The 24451-nt window shown below is 34.3% G+C and overlaps 1 protein-coding gene across 3 annotated transcripts; it reads right to left on the bottom strand.

Moving 5' to 3' along the window:
- Positions 1-2794: 2794 nt before the first annotated feature.
- Positions 2795-24088, bottom strand: LOC110025996 (DNA-repair protein XRCC1). 3 transcript variants are annotated; one of them, XM_020726724.1, is made up of 9 exons: positions 23810-24088; positions 12087-12431; positions 11765-11953; positions 11498-11609; positions 8989-9071; positions 4439-4549; positions 4130-4216; positions 3013-3308; positions 2795-2927 (listed from the first exon to the last, which is right to left on the bottom strand). In XM_020726724.1, exons 2-9 carry the CDS (start codon positions 12294-12296, stop codon positions 2924-2926), a joined length of 1092 nt encoding a protein of 363 aa, XP_020582383.1. In that variant the 5' UTR covers positions 12297-12431; positions 23810-24088; the 3' UTR covers positions 2795-2923. The 3 variants fall into 3 exon arrangements, with proteins under 3 accessions (XP_020582383.1, XP_020582385.1, XP_020582384.1); XM_020726726.1 differs by having other exon boundaries at positions 12087-12267; positions 23810-24087; XM_020726725.1 differs by lacking the exon at positions 23810-24088 and adding an exon at positions 23661-23702.
- Positions 24089-24451: the final 363 nt, after the last annotated feature.

The raw sequence follows: 24451 nt of genomic DNA, 5'->3' as shown, positions 1-24451 counted from the left end.
CATATATATATATATTCATCATTGTACTTGCCACATATATGAATCATATTAAATAATTCGATAAGCTAACAATATCATAATATCATATTGATATTGTTGTAAATAAATAAATTTTAAATGATTACAATAATAAATACAAAGTCTTAGTACTTCAACCAGCATTAAAGTAAGAGTTTCTAATGCATCATCATGCCCCCCTCCATGATGTTGCAGCAAAATAAAATAAGCGTTACAGTTAGGAGTGAATTCTTGAAACTTTTCTCACAAAATTAAATTATGTTTTTACATATCTAGCGCTTATATTTTACTTTTTCTTATTCATGATACATAAAAAATATCATTATTTTAACATTAAAAAAAATGAAAATACACATTGTCATATATAGACAAGATGAAATGTATATATAAATTGAAGTTTAGATGATAGATGCAAGTACATAAAAATTGAGTGGTATGTTTGTAAATCTTACAAAAAAAAATCTTAATATTGCAGGTTTAATCCATAAAATGTCATATTTTTTAAAATGTTTTTGTAATAATTGATTCATGCACCATGTCCTTTTTCAAATGAGAGAGGTGAGAGGTTGAGAAAAAGCCCATAAGCTCATAGAAGGAAAAAAAATATTACATAAGGAGTCCTGGTGCAAAAATGTATCAGGACTTTAATGAAATTCCATCGTGTGTCTAGAGGAGGCAGACCATATAATAAACTGCGACGTGACTCAATTTCATTGGAATCTTGATGCATTTCTGTATCAGAACTACTCATATAATACTTTTTCTCTTAAAAGAAAGGAAATGAGAGTGAATCCTAAAAAAAATATAGTAATAAATGCATTAAAAATCCGAGAAAAAAATACTAATTTTTTTAAGAAGCTATTTAATTAGTGTATTGGCTTCTAACATTATTAGAAAGGGGCATTTACATATATATCATAAAATCTTATATATCTAGATATCCAACACCTAAAATTTGATATTTACATGCATAACACTCAAATAACAAGTCAAAATTATCACTTTTATTAACTTTCTAAAAATGAAATACATATTTTTCAGGCATAATAAAATCAAAATATTTTTAATATAAGTATCAAACTTTAGGTGTCACTGTAAATATATAAAAAATATGTTTTATGTTTGTAAATTTTCCTCTTAAGAAAAATTATATATAATAACAATTTGGCTAATTAAATAACTAGATTATTGTGACAATTGTGTCATTATTTTTTTTGCATAGCTATCATAACTTGATTAGATGAGTAAATTAAAATTCTTAAAAACAGCAAGAAAACAAGCAACACATAAAAATGGTGAAAGGATCAAAATAATAAACTCATAAATAATTCTTAAAGATTTTAAAGGGTAAATCATATTTACCTCTATACTTAACCAATAACAACTCTCTTATATTTTCTAAGCCATTCTCACCTCATATATCTGAATCTCTTAATTAATTTTAAGACACATATAAATAGATAGATTAACATATATACCACTCAATTCCAATATATTCACATATCAAAACACCTAAACTTCAAGTTTCTAATGCAAGCCATCTTACCCATGCATGAAGAGGTGTATTATCATTTTTTTTAACAGTTAAAATGGTGATAATTTTTTATGTGATATAAATGTAAAAAAATATATATAAGAAATGAGTGGCATGCTTGTAAATGTCCAAAAATAAATAGAAAAAAAAATTACTACAGAACAACAATAACACGCTTGAAATATAAGAAAAGGGTAAAAAAGCAAACATGATTTAACAAAGCAAGACAAATTAGCACAAAAAGATAATTATCATTAAATTATATGCACGTCTTAGCTTTCAATACCTCCCTATCTTGCTTTTGAGACCATGCCATCTGATGTAAATTTGATGCAAATCACATTCTCCCATAGTGCTCCACTTACAATACTTTTATTCTTCCAAAATTTTTTTAACCAAACCAACCAAAATTTAACTGTACTGCTCATAGAAGCTTCATCAGCTTAAAACATAACACCAAAATCAAGTAATTTTTTTTGTCTGCTTTGTTTTGCAAACAGCTACCAATTTATACATACTTTTCATATCTAAATCTTTCTATTTACCTATATAACACACATACCCATCTAGATTACATTAAAAATATCACCAACTTATTTGAAGTAAAGCACATATTCTCTCTCTCTCTCTCTCTCTCTCTCTCTATATATATATATATATATGCTTTGGTGTCAGCTGGACATTAAAGTGGCACATAAATAAACATAAAAATTTAGGAGTTACATATGAATTTTGTGCTATGGATGTAAATCCTGTCTTGCTTTTCAAATGATCCATTTTTCATTTTTAAAGAGTTCTATAGGTATTTTACAACAGCCCCAAATCCTAAGAGCATAATCTGACTTCGAAATGGTAGACCAAGACGAAACAAAAGCAAGTCAAACTATTTGAAGAATTGCAGCAGATTTTAGCCAACAATACTTGAAATTAACATTAAGAAAAAAGGGCATGTACATACATACCACCCAATTCCTATGTATTTACATAGCTAACACCTAAACTTTATTTTCTTTACATTTATGCCAAACCAATCTTTCATATCACGTAAAAAAAATATCACTATTTTATATTATAAAAAGTGAAATACATCTTTTCATGCATGGCCATGGTGTGATATAAGTAAAAAAAATTGAAGTTTAGGTGTTAGTTATGTAAATACATAGGAATTAAATGATATGCATGTGAATGTTCCAAAAAAAGAAAAAAAATATATACCTGAAGCCCTGAAGCACTGAACCGAGAAATAAAAAAGGTTAATACACTTGAACTTCAAATCAAGTGCATCATTACATTACACAAAATGCAAAACTCAAATGGTAGGCAGATATGTTACAGAGAAATAAGTTTCCAACATAATCAGCTAAACAGCATTTACCTGGACAAAGGCAAAAAAGGAATCTTAAATCATAATAAGCAGACATGATTTAACGGTCATACGAGTCATAATTCATGAAGCTTACTGGCAACCAATTTGTTTGCAGGCAAACTCTATTTCTTCTTCGGTCATTTCTATTGTCCGATCGCTGTCAAACCCTTCATCATCTGTTTCATCACTGTATTCCTCACCACCTTCATTTTTATACTTTTCGAATTTTGCAGAACTGTTTAGTTGTTTGAACTCGCTCTTGTAAATCTTTTTGCATGAATCAGCCAGTTCATGGAGCTCTCTCTTTGGAAGGTTACTGCCCTCAAGTTCTGCTAGGTATGTGACAATATGAGGGACGAACATCCACTGCTCTGTCACAGTTTTGATGTTCTGAAATAAAAATATAGAGAATATATATAGCTTGTTAAAATAAATAAGGATTAGAGAGCGGGCTTAAGAAGTGACAATGTCATTAACAAAGAATAATAACAGGTTTTTGGAAACAGGGGGAGTTCCAAGACAAAAATAAAGAAAAATAGCGTAGTAGAGGAAAAATTGTATTTATTCCATCAGGAGGGGTACACAGGTAATCATCTTGGTGCATCTGAACTGAATTTTAGAGCTCATTTTGGTCACCTCTTGCTTATCTGAAAATAAAAGATGAGGTGAACATTGTTATATTTATGATTTCGTTTTGTAATTAGGGATAATTTAATCTTTTGGTTTTATTTACTTCTATGCCTCAATCCTCCTCTATAAAAGGGTCATAGGATCCGTGAGAGTTATGATAAGAAGTACAGTAGTGGTAAATCCTAGCCTTTTTTCTTACTCCTTATCCAGTGCTGGTAAAATCTCCATCCCCATGGGTGTAGATTCAACGCCGAACCATATAAATCTTTTGTGTTTGATTGTTATTCTGTGAATTTAAACGTTTCTGCATTGTTTTCACATAAGATCATCTTGGTTTAATCCTTCCAAAAAGAAAATTCACAAGTAAATCTCTCTAAAAGTCAAGACAATAGCACTTCCGTGTCATCACTGGAGAATTTGTAAAATTTTAATTTTGAATTCATTCAACTCCAAAACAAACTTTAATTATAGGAGCTGAGAAGACCGGGTCACCGCAACCTTTTTTATTTGAAGAATCTAATTACTTATTATAACATCATGCCGTATAGAACAAGATAGCTACAAAGAAGGAAAACGCTTACTTTATTTTGTTTGAGAGAGTCTATAGCATCCTGCAAGCAAGTCATAATTCCTTCTGCAGCAATAAGCTTAATCTTCTTGGCCTCTGGCTGTTGACCAAAAATGAAGAAGAAAAAGATGATAATCAACTAAAAGAAAGTCGTCTCCTTGAAGCAGCGATCAGGTAACTAAACAGCCTCAACGTACAGAGCAGAAAAGACTAGGAGTATTTAGTCAGTTCTAATGCTGCGTACCTCAATTAGCAATCTGAGTGTGTATTACATTAAAAGACAAACTAAAAAATTTTGAACTGAAAATAGTCAACAATTTACCTTCTCATCTCGACTTTCTAACCATGAAATTGTCTTACTCAGATCATCAGCAGCCCATTCTTTAATTTTGGAAGGTAGGACAAGATTGTTGCTAGAACGGGGTAATCCACCCTACAAAAGCACAAATTATAGAAGAAATAAATTGCACGAAAAAAAAATTTATTGGCTAAAGGTAATGCACTAGTATAAAATTGTTTGAAATGCTTCAGATGTAAAACAAATATTCAAAAGTGCATCAAAATCATGTCGATGAATCCAAATCAGGAGTTGCATGTGGTATCTAGGGCAAGCTATGGTAACAAAAATATGCCTCGTAATTTTAGATATTCAACCGGAACATATAAGATGCATATCACACTGCACCAGATTTAACTTGCTCAAGTAATAACGCCATAACTCAGTTCAAAGTTCCCGTGCATTATTATTCTAATTACAGACAAAATTGTTAAGAAACTCAAATAATCTATTCTAAACTCATTACATTTTTAAAGAAGATGGAATGGAACATAATGAAGCAAAGCATATAAATACATTTTTTCATAAGCCAAAATTCAATTAAAATATTCTTGTTGTTTGTCCCAAACCTGAATAAAAAATATGTTGAGCTAACGTAAGGTTTACAAAGAAAGGCAATATTAATATCATTTTTGAAATAAATTACTTTTTGATGCTTAAAAATGCTAAAGCATTCCCTAGTATCAATGTTGCTTGACAAGACCTTAATGTAGTGAAAAATAAGCAAGAACTGATGATACCAGGAAGCCCAACCACCATGAAAAGCACAATTATTATTACAGAATTCAAAAGGATGCAAACGAGACTCTTGCGAACATGAAATAAGCTACAACAAATATACAAACTGAAAGGACAAGACGACACTGCAAAAATATAAAATAGAAAACAATACAAAGTACATAAACGACCATCTAGGAAATGGGGACGGGTGGTGGTCAAAAAGGGGTTGGCGACTGCTTGAGGGTGGCAGGAGGGAGGTACGGTGGATTTGAGGGAAAAAGAAAAGATGCCTCGATAATGAAAATACTAAAAACTCAAAAAGATTTTATAGAATCCCATAATATTTGATTTTCTAGCAACATTCAATCCCATATTTGATTGTGTTAAGAGTTCACATACTTATTAGACATAAGACAATTTCTCTAATCCATACAGAAGAAAGTAACAAGGGCATAATCTTGAACCTCAAACATAAGATCTTTCATAATTAGTAACTAACCTTGACCCCTATGAAAGAAATGGGGAAAAAGGACCTGTTCAAATTCTTAGAAAAAGACAATAAAAACAATCATGTAGGGATAATAAAGATACTTTATGGTGAACCTATTGTGATACACGAAAATACACCGAATAGAATTTATGGAAACTGAATGATAAACTACTAAGCCGAAAATGACGTAACTAAAGAGGCCAACAGAGATCTCAATCTCAAGCATAACGAACAGTAGTGAGGGAAAAAGAAAAGGAGCCTCACAACAATAATAATAACAAGTCTTTATCCCACTAAGTGGAGTCGGCTACATGAATCATTTTCCTCCTTGTGTCCTATTGAATGTCATATTTTTATTTAATTCTACTGGATTAAGATCATTTTTTATACAATATGCCCAATTCTTTCTAGGTTGTCCTCTGCCTTTCTTAACATAAATAGAATCTAAAATATCTACTCTCCTAACCGGATCATCATATGGTCAACATTTAATGTGCTCAAACAATCTAAGATGCCTCTCTCTAATTTTGTCTACCACGGGAGCTACAACAACCCTTTCATGGTAGATTCGTTTCACATTTTGTCTCCAAGTGTCAAGCCAATCATCCACCTAAGCATTTTGATCTCAACAACACTTAACTTTATTTTATGCTTCTATTTTAAAGGCCAACATTCTACACCAAAAAGCATTGCAGGTCCCACCACCATCTTATAAAATTTATCTTTAAGTCTAAGGGGTCGTTTGGTTTGCTAAAAATGAAGTACAATGTAATAGTACTATGATTACAATATATTTGAAATATTTTCGAGAAGGAAAAAAAATGTAGGAATTAATTTTTTTTTGCTTGGTTTGAAGTTGATTGAAAACGATTGAAAATTGTGTATTTACTTGGGCAAAAGGTAGGGCGCGACAGTTAACGAGTGGTGGCTGCGATAACGGCGACAGTGGCAACAACCGACAACCGGCAACAATGGACGGCAGCAGATGACAACGACAACGAGTGGTGGAGGCGGCGTGTGGTGGCGGCAGGTAGCAACGATGGCTGGAGAAGGCAACGATGGCAGAAAACGGTGGGGTCGGCGGTGGCGGGAGGCAAGGGTGGTGGCGGGCTACGGCGGGCAACGATTGTTTCGGGGATGGCGACAGAGGTGGCAGGCAAAGGCTGGGCGGGCGGACAGCAGTGGGAGGCGGGCGGGCGGGCAGCGGCGCAAGCTGCGGCGGCGGCAGGCATCAGGCTGTAGGGACTTGTCCATAACACTCTACAAGAATTTTAAATTCGGTCAAATTTGTCGAATTCTAAATTCATTCAAAATGAACCATAGTGTAAAATTCAAATTCATTAAAACTTTACATTATTTTTATAAATTTTCAAATTAAACACATAATTTTCTCAAATCCCTACAAAAGAATTACAGTACATCACTAATTCACCTAACCAAACGGCCCCTAAGTGGCACTTTTTTTATCACACAATAGACCCGATGCATTTCTCCACTTCAACCAACCAACTTGAATTCTACTAATAACATCCTCATCTATATCACCATCACTTTGAACAATATACTCGAGATATCTAAAACGTTCCCACCTTTTAATAATTTAATCACTCATAGTTAAAACGCTGCCACTAGAGCCACTACTATTAAGATTACATTCCATATATTTAGTTTTAGATATACTCAAATGAAGGTCTTTAGACTCCAATGCAGACCTCCCTAATTCAAATATTTCCTGAACTATTTCTCTAGTATTATCCACAAGAAGGATATCATCGGCGAAAAGCATAAACCAAGGTATATCCTCCTATAAATGTCCAGCAAGAGCATCCATAACTAAAGCAAAAAGATATGGGTTAAAAGTCAATCCCTGATGTAATCCAACTGAAATAAAAAAATACTTGGTTAATCCTGCTTCTGTTCGAACACAAGCATCAGCACTAATATACATATCTTTAGCAACTTGAATATAAGTCATATCAACACCTTTCTTTTCTAGAACTCCCAAAGGACTTCTCTAAGAACCTTATCATAAGCGTTTTCTAAAAAAATAAAAATCATATGTAGATCCTCCTTACCCACTTTGTACTTCTCTGTTGAACCTCTCAATAAATGTATAGTTTCCATAGTAAACTTGCCCGACATAAATTCAAATGTTTGGAGAGACTCAATAATGAATATATTTAAGAAAACTCAAAGATTTGAAAGGATCCCTTCATAAAAAACTTTCTAGTGCATGCTCATTGACACTCTAAAGCAAGCGTACATTTCCTCCTGCGCTTTGTATCTCAAAAAAGTATTTGGCCACTGAAATTTTGATTAAAAAATTGGTTCAATCACTAGTATATCTAGCCCAATTTTAGCCCCCCTTCAATTTCATCCTCCCACTTTATCCATAAATTTTTATTATACCTTATGATTTTATCATGGTTATGCACGACCTTATTATCTAATTCCGTAAACTTTTTCATACAACTTTTACGTTAACTTAGATTTTCCTATTCCTGGTTGAATTTGTATAATGTGATCTATTCCTATAGCCAGTATCCTTAATAAAGAACCATAATTGCCAACCTACTCTTAGGTTATTGCCAGAAAGAAAATTTTAAGACTTCTAGTTATTACGAATAACACGAACCGCTCAAAATTATAATTTGCATCAATGCATACTTTGATATAACTAGGCACAAAATGGACAATAGTTAAGACCTCTGTAACTTCCATCTTTTGCCCTCTTCCTCCCCCCTTTGCGCACATCAGCTCCTTTAAATCCCGTAAGTCCGTTTTTCCACCGAATTTAATAGAACCGGGATTTAAGCCAAAACAAAGAGAAATGGGATTTAAGATCCTGAAGGATTTATTTTTATTTTTATTTTTTTTTGTCATTTTTACTGTTTGGCCGGATTTAGGTTAAATACTGCTTAAATTCTACTCAAATGCTGCTTCCAAATAGCCCCTAAATGTGTGAATTCGGGGATGATGTTTTGTTGGCCCAATCATGGATGAAATCATAAACACTTGCTTTCAGGCCTTCAAGTCATTTCGGATCGCAGACTAAAGCCGGGCAGAGGAAGAAGGTTACGGCAGTAGAGAAGGAGTGGTTATAAATTTGGGAGAATAGGATTTTGGGTGGTAGTTTAGTAATATGTAAACTTTAGGTGTTAGATAGGTAATATAAGGTATTTTCTGTGTTAGGGATGTAAAAATCCCTATCAATAATTAAAATCAATATACTTTGTCTAAATAATGTTTCAGACCAACAACAGATTAAGAGAAATAACAAGCTGTGGAGCATTCTTTGAGATATCTTACTATTATTTAGACTAACCTCGGAAGATTGAGAACCAGTCACCGTCAATGAACTCTTTTCAGCTCTTTTTATAGGCTCTGCAGATAAGACATTTCCCTGAACTGCAAGCACATAAAGCTTGTAAGAATTGGCCATCTCGTAACTTTAGAACGACATAAGGTATCATTAAAATTATTCTAGGAGAGAAAATCCTAAATGCAATACCCTTGATCTTTTCCTCGAGCTTTGTAGTGCATAAAGGCAAAAGCATGCATCAGAAATAAATAAGAGAAAGAATGCATCAAAAAAACTTTGCATTGATATTTGTAGACATTCAAAAGCAACCCGAGTTCTTATCAAAAGGGTTTTTGATGTGATAATCATGAAGCAAGCGTACTGTTACTACTGGTATATGCTTTTGGCAGAGCTTTGCCTTCAGCTCCTACAGGTCGTGTGGTTCCTACAGAGAGTGTAAGGCTTTGCAAATATTATGCCAATTTTTCTCATGTTCTTGGGTGAATCCTCCGGTTTTGGTGCTAACAAGACTTATCTTTGACAATTCAAAATTCCATTACTTTGATGGGATCCACATTTTTTTGGGATTTTAATGGAAGAACTTTTGCATTTGATGACTTTAGGGGTCTTGTGTTGTATATATTAGTATTTTAGGCAACTATTAGAGAGCTAACTGTGATGAATGAATTTCAAATTTGTGTGTTTAGTTTGATATTGATTCTTTTAAGTGTGGTGCAAGTGTGATGTAAATCTCAAGGGAAGTCATTTTCTTGTACCAATATAAAACCTGAATTTTCTAAAGAGTGATAATTCCTAATCCTTCTTTCTTCTATGTAATTCGCAAATGGCATTTTCGTGCATTGTGGTTTTAGTCAGACATGTTACAAATAGATTTTTGATTGTGGTGTGAATTCCAATCTATTACAGATTTTTTAGTGATTTTAACTTCATCGCAATTTTTTTAGTTTAAATGATCAATAAATTAGTACTTGGTCTAAATTTTTCTTAAACCAAATAAAAATGAGTTATTGTTTCACTTGGTAACTTCGAAACAGCAAATCCCAAATCTGACTAGTTGCTTTATGTGATCGTTTATTACTGCATCATTTAATTGCATTAGGAATCCTGAGATCCCGAATATGCCCTGCATCAGTTTCAATAAAAGAAAACTCAACACAAAACCTTGATACATGAATGAGTAATTGGTAGATTAAAATAAAAAAGATTGGGAAAATGAAAACGTCAGGAAGAGTGCATTGGGAAAACATGGATGACATGGTCAGTACATCCCCAATTGCTTGAAAATCAATGAATCCCGTTGGCTTAAATTTTCAAATTTTAACAAATTGGTTTTTCTTGTTCATGCATCATTCTTTTATTTAAGGGTAAGTCCATCTGAGATCTACCACAAAGAGTAATAACTTAAAAGTTATCACTGAATGAGGGTTATCCTGATATCCTATGACCTGTCATAGACCAGTAAACTTAATTTTGCTAGTCTTTCCTTAAGGTACGTCAAATAAAAAAGCACAAGCATTATTTCTAGTGCCATTCAGCAGCAGGATGAAGAGTTTCAGCCAAAGTTGATCTCCAGACATTTATCTCCAAGACAGATCAAGAAGTAATGTCGATTAGTAATGGCAACCATTACTAAAAAAGAGAAATATTCAAAAAATGAGAATTGGTACTAAAGGGTGTAAAGTAAATGGTACGAGCCTGGGGCTGATGAGATAGCAATTGATGGCGGCGACATGGCTGCCAAAAAGGGGAAAGCCATATGGGTTAGTGATAAAACCCAGTTAAAGATGTTATGTCTGCTTGCTAAGTTTGTCAATGTTATAGAAACTAAATTTTTTCTTAATCACGAAATCCAAAAGTTTTTCATAGAGAAAAACCAAAAGCTAAAGGCATAAGAACACATCCATGATTGACTGGAGAATTAAAGATCTCCATCACCACAACCAATTTATGAGATAAATTGGGCGAGAAGATAAGTACAATGAATGCCAGGCTCTGTGTGATAATATAGTTCAAGGTTGGACCTATAAACAAAAAAAAATAGCAATGACAAAATACAAGGTGGGAAAATTCTAATATTTAATAATGATTATCTAACACTTTCTCATAAAGAAAATCTCTTTACCACGAACATGATAAAATATATTTTTTTAATAATTTCTATTTTTCTTCCATTGTCAGGAATTCTGCACGCATTATATGCCTATCATGACGAGCCACCTCAATGTCCTTTAGTTTAAGGTCCTCACTCCCAGAAATGCATATAAAAGGAAAGCATTGCAAGTTTTTGATGCTATAAAAACTGCAACCACGATGATTTAGGACATAAAACTAGACATTAGATGCATAATCCAATCAGAGAGCTAACTGTACAGCCAAAAATGTCTAATCAGTTCCACACTTCCATGAGAATTGTTAGCAGACAAAAAAATCTCAGGCACAAATTGAGAGAACCAAAACCAGACTGTACATAGCAGTCAAAATGACAAGCCAACCAGATTAACAATGCTACTACCTTTATTAGGCTGATTTTGCTCAGTATATCTTCTCCATGGTTTTCCAACATGCATGAGGTAGCGCTCAATGTCAACAAGCTTTTTGTGGTTATAGCACTCGAATATCCATTCCTAAAAATATTAACATTGAAATAAGAAACAAAAGAAATTATAACGTATTCTAAGAACTTCTTGTCACGAAATAGGCCATTTTAGGATTTCAAAAAGCAATGATAGCAGAATACATGAAAGAGATATACTATTAAGATGAGACAAAGACTAAATACCTTTGAGACAATAGTACCTTGATCGTTCTCTACTTGCCTAAATTTAGGAGTGTTCGGAAATGCGCATATAAGAAGGGTACAACCTGAGGTCCAGTCCGGTTGATACTCTGCTCCCATTTCCGCTGCTTGTGCTCTTAATGTGCTTCGCTCTGGGTTAACAAAGCCAGATAAAACAAAAACCACCCCTTCCTATCCAAGAAAATATGAAAATTTTCAGGTAATTCATTTCATATTTAAGTTAAGAAGGTACAAGCTTACATAAAATGTATCCCTGCTAATGGTTTTAAATTTTTCCTCTACTGTCAGATATCTTGCTTCTTACCAGGAGTTTTGAAAACTCCAAGTTATTTTGCCTATCATCGTATGAAATAGCAGTGTAGTTCTCCTTATCACTTTTTGGCATTATTTCAGTAGCATCATTCCGCTTCTTTTGGGATTTGCTCCTGTTTTCATTAGAGCTCATCCAAGAAGGAAGGCTTCTCTTAGCTGCTGGATGACTTCCACTATCAGTGATTGAATTTGTGTCAGGCATTGTGAAAACCTTAACAAAAAACTAATGTAGCTGACAAAACAAAGCATTGCATGCTACACTTGTGGCTCTTGACAGACAGCACTTTTTTTCTCTGTGATGACAGAGTATAGCAAAATATATGCCTCAAACAAATCTCTGCAAAGGACATAGATTGGGAAAAAAAACAAACTGTAAAATTCAAAATAATAATGCAGCAGAAAACATCAAAGTTTCTTAAAAGCATACACATCAAAATGCCTGAACATAAAATTCATATACTATAAATAGTTAGAATCACATTTAAAGAAATAAAATGAGTATCAGAAGCTGTATATGCAAGCTTTCAGACAAGAAGACAACGAACAAAATAAAGACCCGCCAAAGCAGCATCAACATACATAGAAAAACAAGCAAAAACAAGAGGAAAGTGATAGAAGCACCCTGGTTCAATTTTGTTTAATTTGGATTTATTGTTTGCAGATCTCTTTTGCACCCATTTTACCGTAAATAAAGCAGTGAACTTCACTCATGGCAAAACAGATAGCTAATCAAAGAGTATCAAAAAGTCAAACCAAACAAATCCTACTCAGACTTGAAAAAGTAAAACCGTAGAACTGCTCGTAACATTAGTGAATAGGAATCGAAGAAAACTAAAAGATTGCAACCAAACAACAAAAACTATTTGAACCAGCAGACAATCAATACTCTTTCTAAAACTTACTAAACAAAATACAACTTTAGAGATTAGATGTGTAGAAAGGTGGAGAAAATCGTACTCTTTTATTTCTCAATAATCAAATTACAACTCTTCTTATTATATAATAAGGAAAGGTTAGGAAACGAATAATACGACAATTACAACTTACTAAACAAAATACAACTCAAGAAAGAAAGAAATATAACATAATAAGGATGGAATAAAACTAAAAAAGGAAGCTCAGATATTCACACACCCTCAAGCTTGGTCATAGATGTTGTAAAGTCCCAACTTGGTATTCAGATGAGTGAAGCTGCCTGGAAGGTAGAGATTTCATGAAGACATCAACTACTTGACGATGAGTTGGAATGAAGATTAAACAATGCCTCCATTGACCTTTTCAGAGATAATATGTCTATCAATCTCAATGTGCTCAGCCCTTATCATGATTCATGAGATTCTTTGCACTACTCATTGCGGCTTCGCCTGTCACAAAACATCTTCATGAGATTGACAGTAGAGCATCCCAACTCATTTAGGGTCCGTTTGGCACGGCTGAATTCAAGCGGCCCGGCGACAGACTGTGATTTGTGGCATCTGGTTTTCATGTCGTGGCGGTATTTTTAAAATAATTTGTTAAAACGCAGTCGCAGGTTTGACCCCTCAACCCACATTTCTTTTGTCTCGACCGCGGGTTCAATTACCCTAAGGCCCCTCTTCTCGTCTCTCTCGACCCCGCTCTCTCTCCTGCGAATCTTCTGCCCTAAATATCTCTCTCTCGTGGATCTGTAGCTCCGGTGGCTAGGCGTTGTTTACAGTTGTTTATTTTTGGTTGCGAATGGTTGTTTCGGTGACCATTAATTCTTCTACCTCTCCCCGCTTTTCTTTCGCTCGAATTTTAGTGATTTGTGCACTCTGTGCTCTGTGTGGTGGAGAAAGTCCTTCAGTTTGGTACATCACTTTCTTCGGTTGGTGATTACTGCATTGAGGCTTGTATGTTCCCCTCTCCCTTTTCTTCTCTGGCTCGGTTTAGTGGTCATGCGCATCACCGAATCTGTGTTGTGTTCCCTCTTCTACATGTCTTCTCTGTTCTTCACCTTTTTTCTCCCTTCTCTGTGTGGCTGTGCACATTATGCTGGTTGGCTTCATTTTTGTTTGCTCGATTTTGGTGGTTTTCAGTTTGATGCTTCATGTTGCATCCATACGGGTTTTTGGTTTATGTATTTCATGCAATTTTGGATGTATCTGAGCTTTGCGGTGATCTTTAGATTTTTTTGTGCTTATCCTGTTAGCAATGCTTCGGGTGCCCTGTATATGATCAGTTCGATTTCTTTTGGTGCTTATGCTGTGGGGAATTTGAATTTCTTCATGAACTTTGATATTTCAGCTGGGAATTTGAAAATTGGGTGGAATTTGGTGCTCGATTTGTTAAAAATAATGTTTAGGGTGATGTGTATGTGTTGTTTAATATGGGCTGGAAACATGAATTCTGAATTTCAATGGGAATTTCATGCTGGATATGTATGTCGCTATTTTTAATTTTACTGGAATTTTAGTGAGAAAATTGGATGTATATTTCTATTTACAGAGGAAATTTCAGAGGGCGCTTCACTAAAATTCCATGCTAGATTTGTATACCACTGAAATAACGGGAATTTTGTGTTGGATTTTCATATTGCTATTTTCAATTCCAGTGGAGGTAGTGTAGGAGAGTTGTTGTGGTGTGGAGGTGGTGGTGTGTGGATGAGTTGGTGTCAGATGATTGTGTGGTGTAGAGGTAGTGGTGTGTGGATGTGTTGATGAGGTGTGGAGGTAGTGGTGTGTGGATGTGTTGATGAGGTGTGGAGGTGGTGTTGTAGGAGAATTGATGTGGTGTGGAGGTGGTGGTGTAGGAGAGTGGTGTGGTGTGGTGTGGAGGTGGAGGTTTGTAGTGTGGAGGTGGAGGTGTAGGGTGGTTATGTGATGAGGAGGTGGTGGTGTATGGATGTGGAGATGGTAGTGTAGTTTGTGGATGTGTTGGTGTGGATGCTGCGACATTACGGTTTTTCTTTAATTTGCGATATTGTGACAATCCTATTTATGTTAATTAGTTTTTTTCATCCCAATAATACAATGATTAAGACCAAAAAAACTAGTTCATCTGCAATGTGGGATAAAGAAACAAACATAATATTTTGTGACATTTGTCTGAATAAGATTGATCTGGGAAAAAAGCTTACAACCTATTTCAACAAGGATGGGTGGCAGAATATTATAAAAAAATTCAAAAAAAATACATACGGAGAGTACAACATGATGCAATTAAAAAACAAGTGGGATGAGCTCAAAGAATGATTGAAAATTCTAGTAAGAATTGGAATAAGAGTCAATGAGCTTGGGGTGGGATTCGATGAAGCGAACGATTAATATTTTCGATGAGTAGTGTGTAGAAAGACTTGCGGTAAGCATTTTTAAATGCCCCTAATTTGGACAATTTTTAATTTATTTTTAAATTAAACTAGAAATTATAAGAATTTGTAGGTAGTGTTTGCTCCGAAAAAATTTAAATATGGTGGAATCGATCCTGAGTTGGAGGAGAAGTTGAATCGAATGTTTGGGGTGTCATGACAACAGGCAAAAATGCATGTGACCCCAGAGAGATAGAGCTTGGTGGCATTCCCGAAAATTTTGGAGTCGACCAATCGGGTGATTCCACTGAAGGCCCCAGCCCAGAGCTCCATGAAATTAAGTTCATGTGTAGTTCTAAGCATCTGCGGGTTGAAAATAAAAAGAAAATGGGAGCTTCTTTTCTTAAAAGCCAGATATCACAGCTGGTGGCTTCATACAGCAATGAACCCAACACATCTCAAGCAACTTTTGTCGACCGAGTTCTGCAAATTTTGAATGCAGCTCCAAAAATTTCTAACTTGTCATTGTACTTGCTTGCAATGGAATTGCTTGAAGATTCGGCTAAGAGAGATTTTTTTATCAAGATGTCCAATGATCGCAGGGTGGCGTACTTACAATATTTTTATGAGCGCAAAAATATTTGAGAGATTTTTTTTACTTATAATCGCATGAGACATTTATATTTGTTTATTGTTTTTTATTTTACTTTGGATATTTAAACTGCTTGAAACATGTCTTATATGCTTATTCATTGATGTTTATATTTTTATTGTGTTATTCGTAACCTTAGATGATTATAGTTAATTCATTGATGCTTATGCGTAGCCACTTCGATACCGATATACATTGATGCAACCAGAGAAAGACGCAAAAAAAGAGTTGTAGTTATATTTGCTTGATGTATGAATATTATAGCTTGTACATAAAGCACTGCTCTTTTATGACATCCTCATATGCTACTAACAAATGGGTTGGTGAGTTGCTTGTGGATCACCCAATGAGATTTCACAATAAGTTCCACATGATACAGGTGATATTCAACGATCTGTTTGAGGAATTACACAAAAATCATGGACTTCATGGCTCGTCCAGAATGACTTCGCGAGAGGTGTTAGCGGTAAACCTTTACATATTATCGTATAATGAATTAATAATGTGAGGAGCAATTAAGCGATTTCATCACTCCTCGCATTGTTTGTAAGTGTTTTTTCCATTCATAATTCTTTTGTTTTTATTTTGGTGGGTATGATGAGACGTTTGACCATAAGAATTCTTCTAGATTGTCTGTTGGTTCATGTCACATGTAAAATCCTAATGAAAGCAACTGAGTTCTTCTCTTCTTTTCAGTGCTACTATTTTTTTAGGTTTTTCTGGATGTTTTTTTTTTGTGATATGCATATGTGACAAACACGAGTTTGGTATTATGTGGGTTAAAGGCAACCAAGAACATTTTTTATAAAATATGTTGTTTTCTTGTAATGACAGATTCGTTGGTTGGTGTGCTGAGTTCTCTGAGAACCCACACCTGCATAAAACTGTAATTAATTACTTATTTTATCAATTTGTGCACGTGCTACGTATAATGGGATGTCTTTTAAAGCATTCAAGATACATGAACTCAAGGAATTCCGGAACCGCCCGAGAATTGCAGTGTCACTATGAACTTCAGTGTTCCTTGTTAACATCACGTCAGTCACATAGCTACGGGAGACAGTTTTATAGGCGCCCGCAGAGAATCACGGAGGACTGCGACTTTTTTCGGTGGGCGAATAGGCTGAAAGATTCCACCACCGAGAATGATCAGGCATGAAGAATATCCTTAGAGGACGGCTTAGCTCCTGACATGCATCATCTGTATTTTAAAATAATATGATTTTAAGTTTTATTAATTCTTGTAATCGTGATATTCACTGTTAAGTGGGGTGTATATTTTTTTGATATTGTTTTATAGTGGATTTTTGCTTTTAAAGTATAAATTATATTATTATGACAGTCATGTTGCAAACAGCAATACAATACCGGGGCAGAATGGTCATTTATCCAGAAACAACTGCAGCACAGCTATTTTCAAAATACAAAAAACAAACAGATGGTCTGTTTATTCACAGCAACTTATTATTAAACTAAAACTACCCCAGACAGACCCTTAGTAACCTTTGGATCTACATTTCTTCATAAATGACAAAAACAAGTGTCTGGTAATCTAACTCTACGCTACTTCTAAATACCGTTGTTTGCTTCTTGCTCCTCCAAATGAAAGATTTTCCCAAGCACAGGAACAATAACTAAAAGTAAACCTTATGTCCGTGTGTTTTCCTGACACAAACCTCTACCTTTATGTTGTCTGATTTCTAAACAGTAACCCTTTTGTCAGGGGTCTTCTTAAGAAACCTCTTTATTCAATAAATCGTCTCTAAACATTTTTTCATTCAGACTATCCATATTTTGACTCATAATACAGAGACTACAGACAGAGTAAGCAATGTCAAGTCTCGTGTGTGATAGGTATATGAGCTTACCCACCAGTCTTTGGTATCTACCATTTTTCACTAGTGTATTTCCTCCCTCTAAATGCAATTTTTTTGTTGAAATTCATAAAAGTATCAGCAGGTTTGCACCCTAGCATTCATGTTTCTTTTAACAAACCTAGGATATACTTTGTTTGAGATATCACAATACCCAATTTGGACATAGCCACTCCCAAGCCTAAAAACTATCCCATTGCTCATTGATCCTTAATTTCAAACTTATAGCAAGGACCTCCTTAATCTTCCAATTCTCATTTTGCATCATCACATGTCGGGATCATATCATCTACATAAACAATGAGTATAGTTTTATTACCTCTCTGGGTATGTTTTATTAATACTTTATGATCCTTTTGACATTGGATGTACTCATTAGTTTTCATTGTACTGGTAAACTTATCAAAACAAGACCTTGGAGATTGTTTGAGGCCATAAAATAATTTTCTTAGCTTATAAACCAGATGTTTATCTGAGTTATTTTTCAATCCTAGGGGGATTTTTCATCAAAATCATCATTCAAAAACACATTCTTGATATCAAGTTGTAGTTTCCACTCTTTGTTCACTGCCAAAGAAAAAATAACTTTTACAACGTTTAACTTTGCCACTAGAGTAAAGTTCTCTTGATTGAATATCCTATAAGATTAAGTGAATCCTTTGGCCACCAACCTAGCATTGAACCTCTTGATGTTCCCATCTTCTTTGTACTTGACATTGAACGCCCACTTACACCCAACGGGTCTTTTATCCAAAGGAAGGTTTGCAAGTATTCATGTGTTGGTTAGGTCAAGAGCTTAGATCTCCTCTCCAACTGTCTTTTCCCATTCTGGAATTTGAAGTGCTTCATGAACGGACTTGAGTATACAAGATTAAATATAAAAGCTTTATAAGTTGATGATTAACTTCTCATATGCAACCTAATACAAGATAGGATAAATTGTGTGAATTTATTTGTCTTCTTCATTGAATTCCACCTCCTTTAAAACTTTAGAGATGTGTGAATTCATGTTTGGTTGTGAATAGTCCCGAGATTGCATACTTCCTTTAACATGGTCAGTGGATTTATTTCTCCTAATATACACACGAAGTTCCTTGTTATCACTCTCAAATTGGATGTTCTCGACTGGTGGAACTTTGGAGAAAGAATCGTTAGAGGGAAGTAGAATAGGTTGTGATGACTCTATATCAATGTGAGCATCCAAAGTAGTGAAGTAAAATAAGTTGTGATTGTTCTATCCTAATTCTGATATTCACTAGGACTCTACACCTGAATATCATATTTAGGGTAGAAGAGTTAGTTTTCAAGAAGGTAACATACATGAAGTCATAATTTTTTTTTTTATAATCGGATAATAGCACTTGTGCCTCTTTTTGTTAGAAGTGTACCAAATATGTATTTGATGGATTTTAGGTCAAGCTTTATGTGGTTTGGTTGGTGAATGTGAACAAAAGAGATGCATCTAAATATTTTGGGGGAAGATTGGATGAGAAGGCTCTTACATGAGAGTATTTTTTCCAACACAATATCGAGAGGTGCTTTGAATCCAATGACCCTGCCTAATGTGCTATGAATGCAAAAACACTTTCATATGACACCCAAATCATATCTATTTATAAAACTAATGCTTTCCTAAATCCATTCATTAAATTCTTACTAAAATATGACAATTCATGGCATCTATATCAACATCTATTCTCAACATTTCAACAAAATTTCAATAATTTCGTCACAACAGACATAATGAATGACAAATCAGACTAAGAAGTGCATCAATCTTCTTCCTACTCACAATGTGTATGTCACAAGCATCAAAGAGATGCTATTGCCACAATTTCATCCCGACAACCTCTTTATGTGAGCATCCATTCTGCAATCTCGAATCGTTTTAATTTGCATTATACAGCTCCCTTTCATTGAAGTAAGCTTCTTGTAGGTTCGTAACCTTTATAGGCTTAGAGACAAAAGTAGTTTGTAGTACTAGATTGTTTTTTAGGACAAAAATAAATTGATATTAGACATGAACATTTTGAAAATCGATTTTGTCGATCTAGCCATTGAAATCATGCTCTATCAACAACTTTGAGTTCATAACAATGAGAGCTTTTAAATGGCATTCTCTTCTCACTATGGGCATTATGAACTCCATATGTCACCAGGAATCACAAAGCTCTAATTGTTTCATAATTACAAAGCTTTGCAAAGATTCATGTGTCGGTTAGGTCAAGAGCTTAGATCTCCTCTCCAACTGTCTTTTCCCATTATGGAATTTGAAGTGCTTCATGAACGAACTTGAGTATGCAATATTAAATATAAAAGATTTATAAGTTGATGATAACTTCTCATCTGCAACCTAATCCTAGATAGGATAATTTGTGTGAATTTCTTTGTCTTCTTCATTGAATTCCACCTCCTTTAAAACTTTAGAGATGTGTGAATTTAGGTTTGGTTATGAATAGTCCCGCGATTAAATACTTCCTTTAACATAATCAATGGATTTCTTTCTCCTAATATACACACAAAGTTCCTTGTTATCACTCTCAAATTAGATGTTCTCGACTGGTGGAACTTTGGAGAGAGAATGGTTAGAGGGAAGTAGAATAAGTTGTGATGACTCTAGATCAATGTGAGCATCCAAAGTAGTGAAGTAGAATAAGTTATGATTGTTCTAGACTAGTATCCCAATTCTGATATTCAATAGGACTCTCCCCCTGAATATCAAATTTAGGGTAGAAGGGTTGGTTTTCAAATAAGGTAACATACATGAAGTAATAATATTTTCTTTGTAATCGGATAATAGCACTTGCGCCTCTTTTTGTTAGAAGTGTACCAAATATGTATTTGATGGATTTTAGGTCAAGCTTTATGAGGTTTGATTGGTAAATGTGAACAAAAGAGATGCATCTAAATATTTTGGGGGAAGATTGGATGAGAAGGCTCTTACATGAGAGTATTTTTTTCAACACAATATCGAGAGGTGCTTTGAATCCAATTACCGTGCTTGACGTGCTATGAATGCAAAAGAACTTTCATATGACACTCAAATCATATCTATTTATAAAACTAATACTTTCCTAAATTCATTCCTTAAATTCTTACTAAAATATGACAAGTCATGGCATCTATATCAACATCTATCCTCAACATTTCAACAAAATTTCAATAATTTCGTCGCAACAGACATAATGAATGACAAATCAAACTAAGAAGTGCATCAATCTTCTTCCTATTTACTCACAACGTGTATGTCACAAGCATCAGAGAGATGCTACTGCCACAACTTCATCCCGACAATCTCTTTATGTGAGCATCCATTCTACAATCTCGAATAGTTTCAATTTGCATTATACAGCTCCCTTTCATTGAAGTGAGCTTCTTGTAGGTTCATGACCTTTATAGGCTATACACAAGTAGTTTGTAGTACTAGATTGTTTTTGAGAACACAAATAATTTGATACTAGACATGTGGCAGATAATCATTGTTTTAGTTAACCCTAAATTTGCTCTTAAAACATTTTGAAAATCGATTTTGTCGATCTAGCCATTGAAATCATGCTCTATCAACAACTTTGAGTTCATAACAATGAGAGCTTTTAAATGGCATTCCCTTTTCTCTATGGGCATTATGAACTCCATATGTCACAGGGAATTACAAAACTCTAATTGTTTCATGAAACCTCAATTCAACAATTTCAATGTTTCTTGGATCTTCTTGTTGCCCATGCAATTAGGACACCCTAATATTTAAGATAAAATAGGGTTTTTAGACGACGGTTGAAATGAAAAGGAATGAAATTCATAGCCATTAGATTTATTTCTATTTGAGTGAAATATAAATTTTAATTGCTTGGCTATGCATTGTACTCATCTCAAAATAAAATTGTTTCTTGTAATATTCATCCTGACCCCACTTTTATTCCACTGTAAAACTTTACTGAAGAGCTTTCCATCCTCAAAAGTATTAGGGCAGTGACACTTATTTGCTAGAAAAAAACAAAAAAAAATTAAAATAAAATAAACTTGATGTGAAGAAATTCTTGAGAGGACTTGGCCCATTAAACAAGGAATAAATTTCGTATTGTTCCATGCACCAGATTAAGATTCAACCAATAAATGTGGAGTAAATTTGAAATACTTCCAACCTTATCGAAATATAAGAGAATTGGGGAGCTATTGGGAGGAACGGCCAAACTTATATGGGATCAAACATTAAATATTCTATGCATAAAACAATGGTGGAAGGAGAGGCATCTGGGAACCTATGGAATTAGTCATATTTATTTTTTTCAATTTTAACTTGATTTTATACATCTTTATATAGATGAAGCTAACTTGTCATATAAAAAAAAACAATACTTATGGATAATTCTTCTACGAAGATTGAAGAATTGTTTAGGGTATTTTCTTATTAGAATCCAATTCAGAAACAGCTCAATGCTATGTCATGTTATAAAGAGATGCAATTGTTTGGCATGATGGCACCACTAACTGACAAATCTATAGAACAATATTGACTGAAGTCTATCAAAATTGGTTGATATTTAGAGATGTCCAAAAAATTTAATATTTCTCTCTTAATTATATATAATCCTAAAAATATTGGTCTGACTGAACCAAACACATAATATGTGACAAGTAGAATTAACATTTCATAACCATGATGTCTTAATAGGATCTTTATATAAATAAACTGAACCATAAAATATGAATTAGGAATGAGGCACGTACTTCAACACCCTGACCTGATACTAAATTCATAAACATCACCAAGCTTACTTATGATATTAAAGTGCCCCATCGCTAGGCTTCTTATGAAAAAAATATGTAGATTGGTTCTCTAAAGAAGTAAGAAGATCCGCCAATCTTATTATTCACCTTATAAAGCAACAAACACGGGAAAGGAAAAATGCCACTCAAAATTAGATCATTCTTAGTCTCCTATTCCTTGGTTTATTGTCAAACACTTATATCCTTAGCCTTTTTAAATGAAGTGGGGCTTGCTTATCAACAGGAGAAGCAGTAAGATAATAAGCAGTTAAAGAATAATCATAGACACCCACACCACACATGCTATCACACCTTCATCTTTAACTATAACTTGTTTCCCCTTTTGAATTGAAACCACAAACACCATACTTTCAACAGCTTCAGGTGGAGTTTGGCTGCAACAGGATATTTACGTTAATAGAATTTATCAAATCCGCGGGTGGACGCAACGGAGACATAGGTGCGAGCAACGGCGGAGTAAATCCACGAAATCCACCTCACATACGGGCTTGATAAATCCAGATTTAAGGCACTGAGGACACGGAATAGGGAGAAAGAGGCCGAAAGGGAGAGCGTAGGATTTAAAGGAAAGTTGGATTTAGATTTCTCCTTTTTTTCCTTTTTTGGCGTTTTGCTGGATTTAAGTTAAATCCAGGGTTAAATCCTGTTAAAAGTGTGCTACCAAACACCTCCTTAAGCTTTGAAAGACTATTGCGCCCAAAAAAAACACTCAATTCCGAAGTTTTAGTCTTAGAATACAATTCTGATTATCACGCCATAAATTCATTAAGGATGTCAGGAATTCATTAAGGAATGAGATTTTTTATTCTATGCATGCCGTGAATAACAATATAAAGCCTCAAACAAACATAATTTCGTAACTACAAAAACGAATCAACGGAATGACTGAAAAAAAGTTATATCAAGAGAAAATGTAAAACGTGATCATAATAACCAGAATCATCGCTAGCAAAAAATAAATGCGGATATAATATAGTGTTGACTGACCGGATAATTCATGGCCCCAACTCAAACATCTAACGATGAACGATTAAACATTTCTAGACGGACAAATCAAGAACCCAGGTCAAATTTATTAAAAAATAAGATAAGCGACTACGAATGCTAGGGTTTGTCGGAGTTAAGAAAATGATTACCGCCCTCTAAAGCTGCTTATTTTCTAATGTCGTCTGCATTTATCTGCCTCATCGGAGCTTCTCTTCTGCTTCAAATTGCAGATATTTCGACCGAGTATTCGTTTTCCCCTCCCCTTCTTCTACATCGTACCGGAAAGAGCTAAGTTGGCTGGATCGGAGTGGCGTGGAGCGGTTACGGCAGGGGAATGAAGAGGCCAAAGCCGACTCACAACTCTCTTGATTTCTCCGCCAATTAGAATCAACATCCAAGTGTTATACACCACTCACTAGGTGTTTAAATATCTAACGCCTTGATTCATGGGAGAAGATCTTCAGCATTATAGTAAAATAATAAATTATCATCCTATCATTATATATATAGAAAATTTAGCAACACTCATATAATAAAACAGAAGCAAATAAGAGGATACACCTGGACCTTTTATGTCAAAAATTCTATAAAAAAAAAAAAACTATGTGGTCTAACTGAGTTGAAATAATTCATTATTAATTTTGAGTACATACTACTCTTCTCTTGAGTTAAGGAATAGGGAGTTACAAAAGCTTGTTATTGTATATGTGCAACAGTAGTTTATCAACAATAGTAGTAATCTGGTTGTAATAAATGTAGTTATTGGTGATAGCGAGCTACAAGGGCATAGT

Source organism: Phalaenopsis equestris, unplaced genomic scaffold (genome assembly GCF_001263595.1).
Source record: "Phalaenopsis equestris unplaced genomic scaffold, ASM126359v1 Scaffold000347, whole genome shotgun sequence".
Lineage (NCBI taxonomy): Eukaryota > Viridiplantae > Streptophyta > Magnoliopsida > Asparagales > Orchidaceae > Phalaenopsis > Phalaenopsis equestris.
This window is presented reverse-complemented; position numbering and strand designations above follow the sequence as displayed.

Bases quoted from the DNA above. Each gene is read 5' to 3' on its own strand.
- LOC110025996 (XM_020726724.1), bottom strand. From the start codon at position 12,296: ATGCCTGACACAAATTCAATCACTGATAGTGGAAGTCATCCAGCAGCT. The intron at 11,954-12,086 runs GTAAGAAGCAAG...TTTCTTGGATAG, and splicing joins TGGAGTTTTCAAAACTCCTG to GAAGGGGTGGTTTTTGTTTT. The intron at 11,610-11,764 runs GTATTTAGTCTT...TAATATTTTTAG, and splicing joins AAGGTACTATTGTCTCAAAG to GAATGGATATTCGAGTGCTA.